The 12,698-nt window shown below is 38.1% G+C and overlaps 1 protein-coding gene across 1 annotated transcript in view; it reads left to right on the top strand.

Moving 5' to 3' along the window:
- KDM7A (lysine demethylase 7A) overlaps positions 1-12,368 on the top strand; it is a 101,976-nt gene extending 89,608 nt beyond the window's left edge. Inside the window, exons 15-20 of the mRNA XM_080664859.1 lie at positions 736-833; positions 1,331-1,479; positions 2,071-2,279; positions 3,897-3,982; positions 7,313-7,586; positions 8,224-12,368. Coding sequence (XP_080520985.1) covers positions 736-833; positions 1,331-1,479; positions 2,071-2,279; positions 3,897-3,982; positions 7,313-7,586; positions 8,224-8,318 — 911 coding nt within the window. The 3' untranslated portion in view covers positions 8,319-12,368. The remainder of the gene's footprint in view (positions 1-735; positions 834-1,330; positions 1,480-2,070; positions 2,280-3,896; positions 3,983-7,312; positions 7,587-8,223) is intronic.
- The last annotated feature ends 330 nt before the right edge of the window (positions 12,369-12,698 follow it).

Below are 12,698 nucleotides of genomic sequence, written 5' to 3'. Positions count from 1 at the left end.
AGGCATATATAATTGGCTGACCTAAAGCTATTAGTAATCCAGGTATTGTTTTTCTTGGCTGCCTTTTGACAAAAGGGCCTCTACTTGGTTATTAATTGCTTATCATTAGTGTGACAAATAGTAATACCTCTTCCTCTTCAATATTAAGGAGCAGTTAAATATTTTGGTATTTGACAAGTAAGTGTTCCAGATCATTCACATTATTTCATCCCAAATTACCTTAATTCCTGCTAATTTCAGGTAAATGTGATATTGTTGTAATTGGTAACTGCATTTGTTCACATGATGGGAAAGGTGGTTAACAAGTAGAATTCATCAAGCGGTAGTTATGAAGTAGTGCCCCACAGAAGAGAAAGGCAGTGCTAAGGCCCGTCTATAAGCTTGTTGAATTCACTACCTACTTGAATGCTTTTATTATCTGTTGAGAGAAATAATGCAAAAGGGAAATTGAAAAGCTTCTTGTAGCTCATGTTAGTGTTGGAGGCTTTTTTCTGGAAATAAGTGTTTTTAAAATTTTCAAATAAGGAATGTATAATTAAGTTTAATAAATTCTAGAAATGTTTGTAGAATACATTTCAATTTGCATCTTGGTCAGTTGGGGAGAAAGTCCTTGGAGGAAGAATGTGAATGAAAAGGTGAAAGGAGGATAGAGCAGGAGTGATGTAGACACGAAGCGGGATGGACTTTCACTATCACCCTGTTCATGACTTTCTCTTTGTCTCTTCCACTTCTCAGCGTTTTTTACAAGTGTGAAGTCAGAACTCAGGAATCGATCATCAGAATATTCTGATATTTCTGATTCGGAAGACTCTGGACCTGATTGCACTGCGCTGGTATGCCCGAAGGCCCATGCTGGGTGCTATTGGATGGAAAAAACACCTACTTTCCTTCCCCATCTCTCTGACCTTTGTAGCACAGGGTCTTTCCCTGTGATAATCAATCTCTCTCTCTCTCTCACACACACACACACACACATACACACACACACACATACATACACACACACACACGTGACTGTTTATATTTGCTAAGTGTAGCTTTATCTGATTTTGGAAATGGTGGAGGGAAATACTGTTCTTATATTTCTCATATATCTCCTAGGTTTTATATTTCATTTTACTTAAAGAAAACATGTACTATGTGTTTTTTTACTATGGAATTATGTTACTATAGTTATGGAGATTTTTACTTTTTCATATGAAATACAGAAATAATTTCATGATAATTAAGATTCTAACTTTCCCTAGACAAAGTATTTTTTGTTAGTTTGTACAGTCTTGGTCAGATTTCTTATATAGCTTTTCTTTCATTTAATTATTTATTATCTCAGAAAAATAATTTTACCACTGAAGAGTCTGAAAGTTCAGGTGATGAAAAGAAACAAAAAATAACATCAAACTTTAAGGAGAAATCTAATGTGATGAGGAACTTTCTTCAGAAGAGCCAGAAAACATCTATAAGTGAAATTCCAGTTAAAAGGTAGGTTTGCTGATGGTAGTATTCTCATGACATTCCTATATAATAAAAGCCTAATATGCTAATTGTCCAGTTGTCTGGTCATCCATTCAACCAATTAAAGATTAATATGCTAAGACCACTCAACCCCTCGCTATGATGTGCACTGACCACCAGGGGGCAGACAGTTGACCAGTTGCTATGATGTGCACTGACTACCAGGGGGCAGATGCTCTGACCAGTAGGTTAGCTTGCTGCTGGGCCGATCGGGACTGAGTGAGATGGGCCGGACACACCCTGGAGCCCTCCCACGGTCCCTCCCTGGTTGGCCAACCTCCCGCGTTTCTCCCCAGCCAGATTGTGCACTGGTGGGGTCCCTTGGCCTGCCCTGTGCCCTCTCGCAATCCAGGACCCCCTAGGATGTCAGAGAGCTGGTTTTGGCCCAATCCCGCAGGCCAAGCCGAGGGGCCCCCTCCCCCCCACTGGTGCACGAATTCGTGCACCGGGCCTCTAGTGTGATATAAAGGACATGAAAACATTTCTTTTAGTTTTAAAATTTACCAAAATGCCATTAGACTAAATAGGCTCTTGTATTTTTGGTTATCTGCTTTTTAGGGAATGTCCTACCTCGACGAGCACAGAGGAAGAAGCGATTCAGGGCATGCTCTCTATGGCAGGGTTGCACTATTCCACATGTTTACAAAGGCAGGTACAAAGCACAGGCTGCAGCAGTGAAAGAAACTCTCTCCAGGATCCCAGCAGCTGTCACAGCAGTAACCACGAGGTTAGGCAGCTGTACCGCTATGATAAACCAGTGGAATGTGGTAAGAAACATAAAACATGACCCCCAGTTTAATAGCTCTATAATTCCAGTTGAAGTTAGAGATTATGAATAACTGTTTATTGCACATTTTTAGTTGGAAATGGTATTAAGCATATTGGCCAAAATACACGTAATGTTGACAAGTTATGTAAGATGCAAGTATAAGAATTTAAAATATAAATTAACTGGAATTGAGAGTCATGTTAACCAGCATAATTTTATCATTGCTATTGAGCAATAGTGTTATTTCCCTTTTATAAGTTGGTTACAGTGGAAGGAATATTTGGTGCTTTATTTTATTATTATTATTATTATTATTATTATTATTATTATTATTTGTTAATCCTCACCCAAGGATATTTTCTCCATTGATTTTTAGGGAGAATGGAGGTGAGGTGGGAGGCAGGGAGAGAGAGAGAGAGAGAGAGAAACATCAATGTGAGAGAGACACATTGATTGGTTGCCTCCCGAATGTGTCCTGACTGGAGCCGAGGATTGAACCTGCAACCCAGATATGTGCCCTTGACCAGAAAGTGAACCCACAGCCCTTCAGTGTGTGGGCTGATGCTCAAACCACTTAGCAATACCAGCCAGGGCCTTTAAATGGTCTGCTAAGCTTGAACAATCACCCTTATTTTCTTTTGTGGGAGGGAAAACAAGTGTTGAACTTTCTGATTAGGGACATTCTCTCTTCCGCTTTGCAGGAAGTATTAGGAAAGAGGAAACTCAGTAGTAACATCAGTGATGCCACAGAGTGTTTTCTTCTCTGTGCCTTTAAGGGAAATTTTGTTTCCCTAAAAGTGTGAGGAGGACTGGGGAGAAGCTGGTGTTATGTTGAAACCAAATGCCTATTACAGCATTTGTGTTCGTTCTCATGGAATTAAATGTCAACTATGTACCAGGAGTTCAACATTATTCCACTTAATTCTTGAAACAACATTTTGTTGTAGGTAATATAACTTTACAGGTAAAGGAAATAGACTTAGTGAAGTTAATTTAACTTCCCCATACGTATTCATTGGTGTTGGAATTTGAACCCAGGACTGTCTGATCCCTTTGCTTATTATCTAAGAGAAAACTGAGGTTAAGAGAGATTAAATAATTTACCTAAAAAATGCATTGGTAATGGGAGAGCTAAAATTCAAATCTAGGTTTGTCTGTCCTTTCACTATACCATTTTGTCTCTCTATAATCTGTTTGGTCCCTTGAAAAGAAAGCTTCTGTGCAAATACTGCAAAATTCAGACAAACATATGCCTTTATTCTATATGGAAAAATATATCATTTTTAGAGAATGTGTATTGCACTTGGTTTTACATCTATAGCAGATGGCCATAAAATTTTACTCTAGTCTTCCAGCATCTGGCATAAAACTGTAATATAAAGACAGCCGTTGAGAGGATTGAAGGAAGTAGCATGTAAGACAGTGAGCTGATGACTGTTTTGTTTTTGAGAGGGAAAGAAATGTGGTAAACATATATGAATAAATATTTAAAGAATTAACATACTCAGTTTTTAATAAAATGCTAACAAATTTGCTTTCAGTTTTAAGCATTTAGCTAACTTTGTTCTTTGAGATCAAGTTTGTGTGAAGATAATTGATTAAAACTTCTCTCTAGGATACCATGTCAAGACTGAAGATCAGGACTTGAGGCGTTCCTCCTGGATTAAACAATTTGATACAACTTCCAGATTTAATCTTCAGGTATGTTCAAGCTTTGAAACATTAAAAGGAGATTTAGAATAGTCATTAGCTCTGTTTTTGCTTTCCTTTTTTTTTTTTTTTTTAAACTGCAATTAGTTATCAACCATTAGATCTGGGAAGGTAAAAAATTACAATTAAATCCACATTTGAACAACTATCCATTTTTAGAGATTCTGATATAATGACTAATGCAAAGCTCATGGATATACCATGATCTGGAAAAGAATAGTTTATTCAAAGAAGTAGTTAAAAAATACTAGCTGCCAGTACCTTTCAGTGTGTCTTATTAGAATGAAACATGAAAGAAAAGTACCAGAGGATCTCTGATCTATGACATTGTTTCTTGTACATTTTTAATTTCTTGTTTTTAAAATTGTATTTATTTACTTAAGTTAATCCTCACGGAGGATATTTTTCCATTGATTTTTAGGGAGAGTAGAAGAGAGAGGGAAAGACAGAGAGAAACACTGATGTGAGAGAAACACATAGATTGGTTGCCTCCTGCACAATCCCCAACCAGGGCCCGGGCTGGGGAGGAGCTTGCGACCAAGGTACATGCCCTTGACCAGAATCAAACCCAGGACCCTTTGGTCCATAGGCTGATGCTCTATCCCAGTGGTCGGCAAACTCATTAGTCAACAGAGCCAAATATCAACAGTACAATGATTGAAATTTCTTTTGAGAGCTGAAAACCGACTTCTGTGCATGGGCCACAAAGTTTCAATCGCACTGTACGTGCGCATCCGCACGTGGTATTTTGTGGAAGAGCCACACTCAAGGGGCCAAAGAGCCGCCGCATGTGGCTTGGAAGCCGCAGTTTGCCAACCACTGCTTATCCCAAGCATGGCAAACTCGTGGCTGGCGGGCCGTAAGTTTGACATGCTTGCTATCTATCCACTTAGCCAAATAGGCCAGGGCTTAATTAGATGCTTAATTTCTTTGAGAATTTGATGAGAGTTATAGATTCTCTTTCCAGAAAATGATCATCATAAATGCTGACTTTTGCTTACATATTCTTATGATTTATACCCCAGACCACTCTTTGACTTCAAATTAAGAACCCCTGCTCTAAGAGAGGACACTTTATATCTTTGAATCCCAGCATATTAATACTCATACCATACAAAATGAACCCCATATAGCTTTTTAAAATTTCCTTTTTGTAAAGAAAAATATTTTTATTGATTTTAGAGAGAGAGGAAGGGAAAGGGGGAGAGAAAGAAACATGGATGAGAGAGGGAAACACTGATTGGCTGCTTCCTTGCATCCCTCCTACTGGGGATTGAGCCCGCAAAATCCAACCAGTGATCTTTAGATTCACGGGATAACAATCAACTGAGCCACACCATCCAGGGTCCAAAATAGCTTTTTAAAAAAGACAAAACTTTTACCAATAGTGCTAAGCAAGGAAAGCAATATGACTTTTGCTGCAAATCTTAGAAAACAACAGCCAAAGAAAGAATCAAAATTTTCATGTGGCAGATTGGGGTCCCTAAACCTCTTGGACTCCAAGCATACTCGTGAGTAATAGAATTATGGATATTTTTTATTTTCTTCGTTTGGCTTATCTATATTTTCTAAATACTCACCAGTCGCTTTTGCAATAAGAAAAAAAAACAAAACTCCAGGTTACTTTTTAAGGCAGTTTTGTCTGTACAAATTCTTTTAATAGAACAGTATCCTCCAGACTCAAAGGTTAGGTAAGAAATCCCCTCACTGTTATAATTCACTTATTCAATGTCTGATTTTACAGTGCCTCACTATAGCTGGTCATGAAGTTTATAACTTCACTATAGGATTCAGTGTTAAAAGTAAGCTATTATTTAAATCTAACTTGTTTTTACAGTTGTCTTTGAAAATAAAGAAGGGGATAGATGATTAGCATGATCATTTTGGAGACAATCAGATTTCTTTTGTTTATAACTGAGAAAGATATTTTAGAGGCATGTCAAATCATAGCAGTTGTCTCTTCATGCTCAAGCATATTTGTAAAATAATTTAAAGCAAGTCTGTATTTAATGCTGTTTTTAAAACTTATTTAATCACTAGAGGCCTGGTGCATGAGCATTCAATACACTGGAGCGGGGGGTCCCTCAGCCCAGCCTGCACCCTCTCACAGTCTGGGAGCCCTCAGGGGCGGGAGGCGACCTGGCAATCAGGGGAAGGCAACACCCCCATCACACCTCTGCTGCTGCTACTGCTGGCAGCGCAAGCCTCGGCCAGCCCTGGTTACCTGAGCCTCGGGCATCCCTGGAGGGCTGAGGGAACTGGGGGACTTCGGAGGCAGGCCTGCGCGGAGCAGCTGGACCCACCTGGGGGCGGGCCTGACCATGCGGTGGGCCTGACCATGCGGCACGCCTGCTGCCCCAGCAGGGCTGAGGGGACTGGGTGCCACCATCTTGTGGCTGTGGGTGCCGCCATTTTTGAGGGTGTGGCAGTCAGTTAGCATATTCCCTCCTTATTAGATAGGATTACAGAATTGGAGACATAAGAAAGTAAGGTTAAAAAAGAGAATCAGAGATACATTGTATATCTCACACACACATAATTAAAGCTAATTTTGTGAAACATCTGCAGTATGCTCTATCTTTTCAAGTTTGTCTTTTCCTTTCTCTTTTAATTTTGGTCATGGCTCTCTCCATTGATTTCAAGACCTATCAATCAGTAGCAGTGTTTGTTTTTTCCTTACAGTTCATGCAGTAATCTTAAGAGACTGAAGGAAAAATTGTTACAGAAAAAACAGACCTGAGACTCAGGATCTAGGTTTGTTTGTTTTTAGTAAACAAGTTAAATACAGTAGAGATGAACCTTACGGAAGTTAACTTCTAAAAAAGATAATATATAACACAGTGAAAGATATGAGAACTATGCCATGCTGAGGAAGCAGTAGGACCACTTCTCCCATCTTGGCTTCCTTTCACAGCACGTGCTCACTCAATTCAGGATGGCTTGTTGAAATTACATTCATTCTCCCTCCCTCCCCTTTTCTCCTCCCCTCCTTCCTCCCTCTCAGTCTCTGCCTCTCTTTGTCTCTTTCTCTCTCCCTCTTCCTCTCCTCTCCTCTTCCCCACTCTCCCCACCCCCATCCATATATAATGCTTGCATCTTGCGTTAAGTTATGATGCAACTTCAAGACTTGAATCCTTCAGAGCTTTTAGCTTTTGGAATGAGCAGGCTATCATGAAGGGTAATCTTCTGTGACTACTACATGTTAAGAAAACCAAAACTCAGTAGTCTATTTTTTCTCTCTCTTGGCTTGGTAATGTATAAAGAGGTTAAAAGCTTCTTTTAAAAGAACCTTGATAATTCAGCCTTATTTTCATTCTTTAGGATCCAAGTAGAGGCCATAAATACATCAAAAAGGAAGGTTCATCAGAAATCAGTCAAAAGCTACAAAGTAGGAATTCTGTGGACAGCAGTGGCTCAAGCCCTCAGAATGGAAAGTACATGCAGAATTCAAGCTTGGTTTCAGGGGCATGCCAGATAAGTAATGGCAGTGTAAGCCCAGAAAGGCCAGTTGGTGAAACTTCCTTTTCAGTGCCCCTTCACCCCACCAAGAGACCTGCATCAAACCCACCACCTATCAGCAACCAGGCAACAAAAGGTAACTGTTGCACATTTGTAGGTTATGTATATTTCTGGCTGTGTAAGATGGTGAGAGTGACAGTTCTGATAGAGGTAGTATCTGTAGTCAAGTTGCTCACAGCCTGACGCATATGGACACCACAGCGATAGCAGTTTGTACAGGTTACTGTGGGAATAGCGGGATACTGAGTCACCTCTAAGGACCAGGAGTAGCTTTTGGGAGGAGGAGGTAGATCCTGAAAAAGATGGTAATGGGTTAGTTAGCCCTGCCAAGTTGGGGAAGTGACATGATAGCATTGAAGGTAAGGAGCTACTGTGACCTATGATACAAAGGTGAGAAATAGCACTTCAATCCATTTTGTTGCTGAACACAGTTTGCTGCAGAATATGGTAAGAGCTCATGCTGAAGAGATGGGTGGGGATCAGACTGTGTGAGGGCCACGCAAGTCCTGTGAAGGAGGTTGGCCTTTATCCCTCACATGAGGAGATGGCAGGGATTATTCCAGGAGTGTAACAGTGGAATTCCAGGAGTGTGACTGCCCATTCAGAACAGCTGGAAGACTTGCTCGCCACAGAGCCCTCCCTTTAAGAATTCCAGATCCTGGGTGCCAAGTATGATTTGCATCATTATTTACACTATTGTTGGTGTTTTATAGGTAAACGTCCAAAAAAAGGAATGGCAACAGCCAAACAACGCCTTGGGAAGATCCTTAAGTTGAACAGAAATGGCCATGCACGTTTCTTTGTGTGACGGAGCTGCTGTTGGGATCACTCTTCCCTTTGGAGACCAGTCTCGGGGGTGTGGGAGCCTGGAGCTTCCGCCATGCATGTCCAGTGGAGAACACTGCCTGGAGAACAAAATGAACCTGATGCTGCATTTTCACTGTGCCACACCCACTCAGCAATAACCATTTTGGACCTGGTGGGAGAGAGGAAGAAGGAGGGTAGAACCTTAAACGGAGACCTTGAACTGAAAAGGGTCTCTTGTCAGGGCTTGAATTTCATTTTGTTGTTGGTAGTGTCTTGATTTATTTTCAGTGGTAAAGAATTATCAATAATTTATTTAACAGATTTTTTTAAAAGTTAACAGCTTTTAAATTCTTTCTTTTTTAAAGCTATTTATTTGGAAGATTTCTGGAGAAATATCTCACTAATTTAGATTTAAGAATGTGAAGGTTTTTAAATTATTTTTGATAGTGTGTGTGTTACATGTGGGGAAGAGCCACAGTAACAGTAACTAGTCTGGACTCTTAAATTTGATATTCAGGTTAAAGTCTTAAACAGGGATTTGATGCATTAATTATTTTAAATTAAGATGTATATGGAAATCATTTTATTTTATATATTTCATGTTTTTTATAAGCTATTAGCTTCGCTTTTGCTAACATCCAAGGTGCATACTGTTATCCAGGTTGATGACCTTATATCCCACCTTCCCCCTCTGCACTCCCGACTTTTGTGATGACACAACAAGACTCTTCTCTTTGCAGGGAAACACTTTCATAGCTCATGTGTTAGACCTACATATAAAAGACCCCACATTTCTCATTTCGTTTGACATGGCATTTTTTTCCTAAATATAACAAAGGCTTCTTGCATTTTCATTTTTGCTGATGACCTGGGTTCCAAAGAGAACAGCTTTAATATCTTTTTCCTATTTGTGGAAAAAGTATTATAAGTTTGTTTAAATTGTCATATTTCTAGTTTTTCAAATGCATTTGTAACTACAGAGGGCCTTCATACTGCTGGTGTTGGAGGGCAGGACCAACACCTGCCACAAAGGTTATATTTTATGACGCTTTTATTCTGTGTACCTAATTTGTTGGGAAATAAGATTTGACTTAGTTGTTCAACTCTGCATAATAAGCCGTAATATAATAGGACTATACTATATTAATTGTGTAGAAGCAAGCATGTTGGAGTAGACCTTTTGCAGGTGTGTGTGTGTGTGTGTGTGTGTGTGTGTGTGTGTTTAGTTTTTTTTATTTCTTAACCTTCTAAAGAATTATTTAAGACATGGATTTGAAGGAAAATGGGTGCTTCTTGTAGTTTCTTCCATCTATCCTAACTTAGCCAGTGCATATTGAGGCTAAGTATCTGATTGAGCTTTAAAGTAATCATGTATCTCTTTTATGCACAATTTTTATTAAATGCCAGCTAATAATAGCTAATATTTCCCCCATATGGCTTAAAAATAAGTAATTTCAGGTCTGGGGTGGGGTGGGGTGGAGATATTTCCAGTGCTGACAGGAGAGCATTATACAAGTTCCTACAAAGAAAATATAGGCAAATAAGATCAAATTTATTTTTATGAAGAAGAAATGTGGCCATATTATGGATATCCTTTTATTTACTAAGCCAAGGTAGCAGAACTTTCCCTTCTATATTAAGTATCATGTGCAGTGCTAAGAAAAAGACATCCATACCCTTCTCCTTCATGGTTACATTCAAATGTGTATTTTCAAAGAGAGATATTTCTTACTTTGTCTTCATTCCAATATTTCATGGAATAAATATGAAGTAGTTTATGAATTAGCCTTTTTGGCCCAAGTGACTGAATCAAAGTCTGGATCTTACCTGGTGTTAGGAAGGATTTTGTGGAAATACTAAATGCCTATAAGTGGCCTACTTAAACTCTACACGATGCCAAAACTAGTTAAGAGATGGGCATGGTTAGTCATTTGACAGATGATTTGATTTAAAAAATGTAAAAATTTGGGTTTGACTGATTGTGCCACCCTCCCACACAGTATATTACTGTGATGTTTTGGTTTTCTGTAGACATCATTTTAGTGTTTATAGAACATGTTTTTGTTTAAGAAATAAGAGCTATATATATTTTTTCAGTTACATCATGATCTGGGTTCTTTTTTTATATTCTTTTCACAGCTCCTTAAGTGTTTTTAATTACCTGATTTTTTTTCTTTAACTATAAAAATTAAAACAATTTCTTTTTATGCGTTAAAATTGTGGCCAGTATCCACCCTGTGTACTTAGGCCGGTAAATACTTATTTTAAGTAGACAGTATGTGGAACTTTTAAGTGAAGGTACTGTGGATTCGTTTTTTGGCAATTTTAGCCCATTAACTGGCTAAAAAAAACACACCAAACTTTCAGCAGGGTAATAAATATAACCACTACAGCAGAATACATGTATCTTCTAAATGGTGCAGATTCAGCCACTGGTCCAGGGACTTTCCTAGTCTTACAGAGTTACTGGCTCTAATGCATCCCCTGAAGCTCGGAAATGACTGAGCCTTGAGGTAATTGCAGCCAGTATCTGGACTCAACTGTAACAGACAACCTTGTGTTTTTCCCTTGATCTCATTATAAACAATACTACTGCACAGATTCTACAACTTAGGAAGACAGCAGTGGTGGCATTTAGCTAGTTATAAGCAAATAGAAATATGTAAAGAAGAATTATGATTAAATGTATGCATTTTTAATTATAGTAGTAGATAATTTTCCTGTATTGATTCAATTAAGTAACTTCTGTTAACCTAGTATCCACTGTACTGTAATTCATAATGTCACATAATGCTCTCCAGTATTGATTAATGATGTAAACAGTACAAAGCTGGCATTTATAATAGTTTTGTATCCTAGAAATACATTGAACTTCATAAGCATCAGTTAATTTTTAAAGCATACAAAATTGAAAATTCTGATTGAAATCATCTTATAAACTCAGAGAGAAAACAAGGCCATCTTTATTACTACTTAAATACTTAGCTTGAATACTGTTCTGTTTTTTAATAACCCCAATTATTGCCTTTTAAATGAACTCTACTATATTTATTCTTATGAGATCAGCAGGTATTTATCAAACACCTACTATTTGCCCGGCACTACATAGTTCTGTGGGGAAGTATAAAGTTGAAGTGTGGTCTCTGCCTTTGAAGGTATCTTTGTCAGGAAATAAGCAGTATTATTTTTACTTCTAAGCAAACATAAGCAAAAAAGAGCCCATTTATTTAAAAAAGCATTAACTTCATTTGTTTCAATTGAGATATACTATGCTATATAGAAGTGGAAGTAAATTTTTTTAATTTTTAAAAATTAAAAAACATTTCAGAAATTAACAATTTAATGTTGGCAGTAGAGGGTCATGGTTTAGTATGAAAGAGAGCAGACAACTTGGATTTTTGTCCAGGTTCTGCCATTTTTATATCAGTGTGTGACCTTGAATAAGTCACTTGTTCTTTCTACATCTTAGTTTTCTCATTTGTTAGTTTGGATAAAAATGCAGTTAACAAATATATGGAAAAGTGTTTCTTAATCTGTTAACACTTCATACTTCCAGTTAATTTATCATTATTTAAGTTGCCACTGATAATGAATGCACATTTTTATGCATTTTAAATTTAAAATTGTTATTACTCATAAAATTTGTTTTATCTCAAATCTATGCCCAGAGCATGCTACCTAAAAAACCTGAAGACTCTCTAACAAGGTGCTGAATTAAAATTAAAATTAGTGCTTGACATGAAAGAAAAGTGAAATAGTTTATGGATAAGAGTGATAATGTTTATCCTCAAATAAGTAATGTTTATCCTCACGCAATTATTATGACTTAAGGAAAGATTCTTTCTGCTTGTTTCAAGAGATGCTTTCTATAGTGACTCCCCAAAGAGCTCCTGAATCACCGTGCCACCCGGTACACCACTGCCAGAAGTAACTATTGCAGTATATCAGCATTTTACGATTTCACATGGAGATGAAGGTTTAATAATGTCAATCTGAAAATTTTTCAAAAATTCATTTTTTCTCATTAAATATTAAGCCAGTTGCTCCCTCCAAAAAAAAAAAAAAAAAAAACTAAAGATCACCAGTTGTTTCTGGATGCCCTAGACCAGTGGTCGGCAAACTCATTAGTCAACAGAGCCAAATATCAACAGTACGATTGAAATTTCTTTTGAGAGCCAAATTTTTTAAACTTAAACTTCTTCTAACGCCACTTCTTCAAAATAGACTCTCCCAGGCCATGGTATTTTGTGGAAGAGCCACACTCAAGGGGCCAAAGAGCCGCATGTGGCTCGCGAGCCGCAGTTTGCCGACCACGGCCCTAGGCCTTCATCTAAAGCAATCTCGAGAAGGTTGAGCATTAGGTCGTTAGGAAAAACATGTT

Source organism: Plecotus auritus (assembly GCF_963455305.1).
Source record: "Plecotus auritus genome assembly, chromosome: 4".
Classification (NCBI taxonomy): Eukaryota; Metazoa; Chordata; class Mammalia; order Chiroptera; family Vespertilionidae; genus Plecotus; species Plecotus auritus.
Note: the sequence above shows the minus strand (reverse complement) of the source record. Positions and strands in the feature narration are given on the sequence as shown.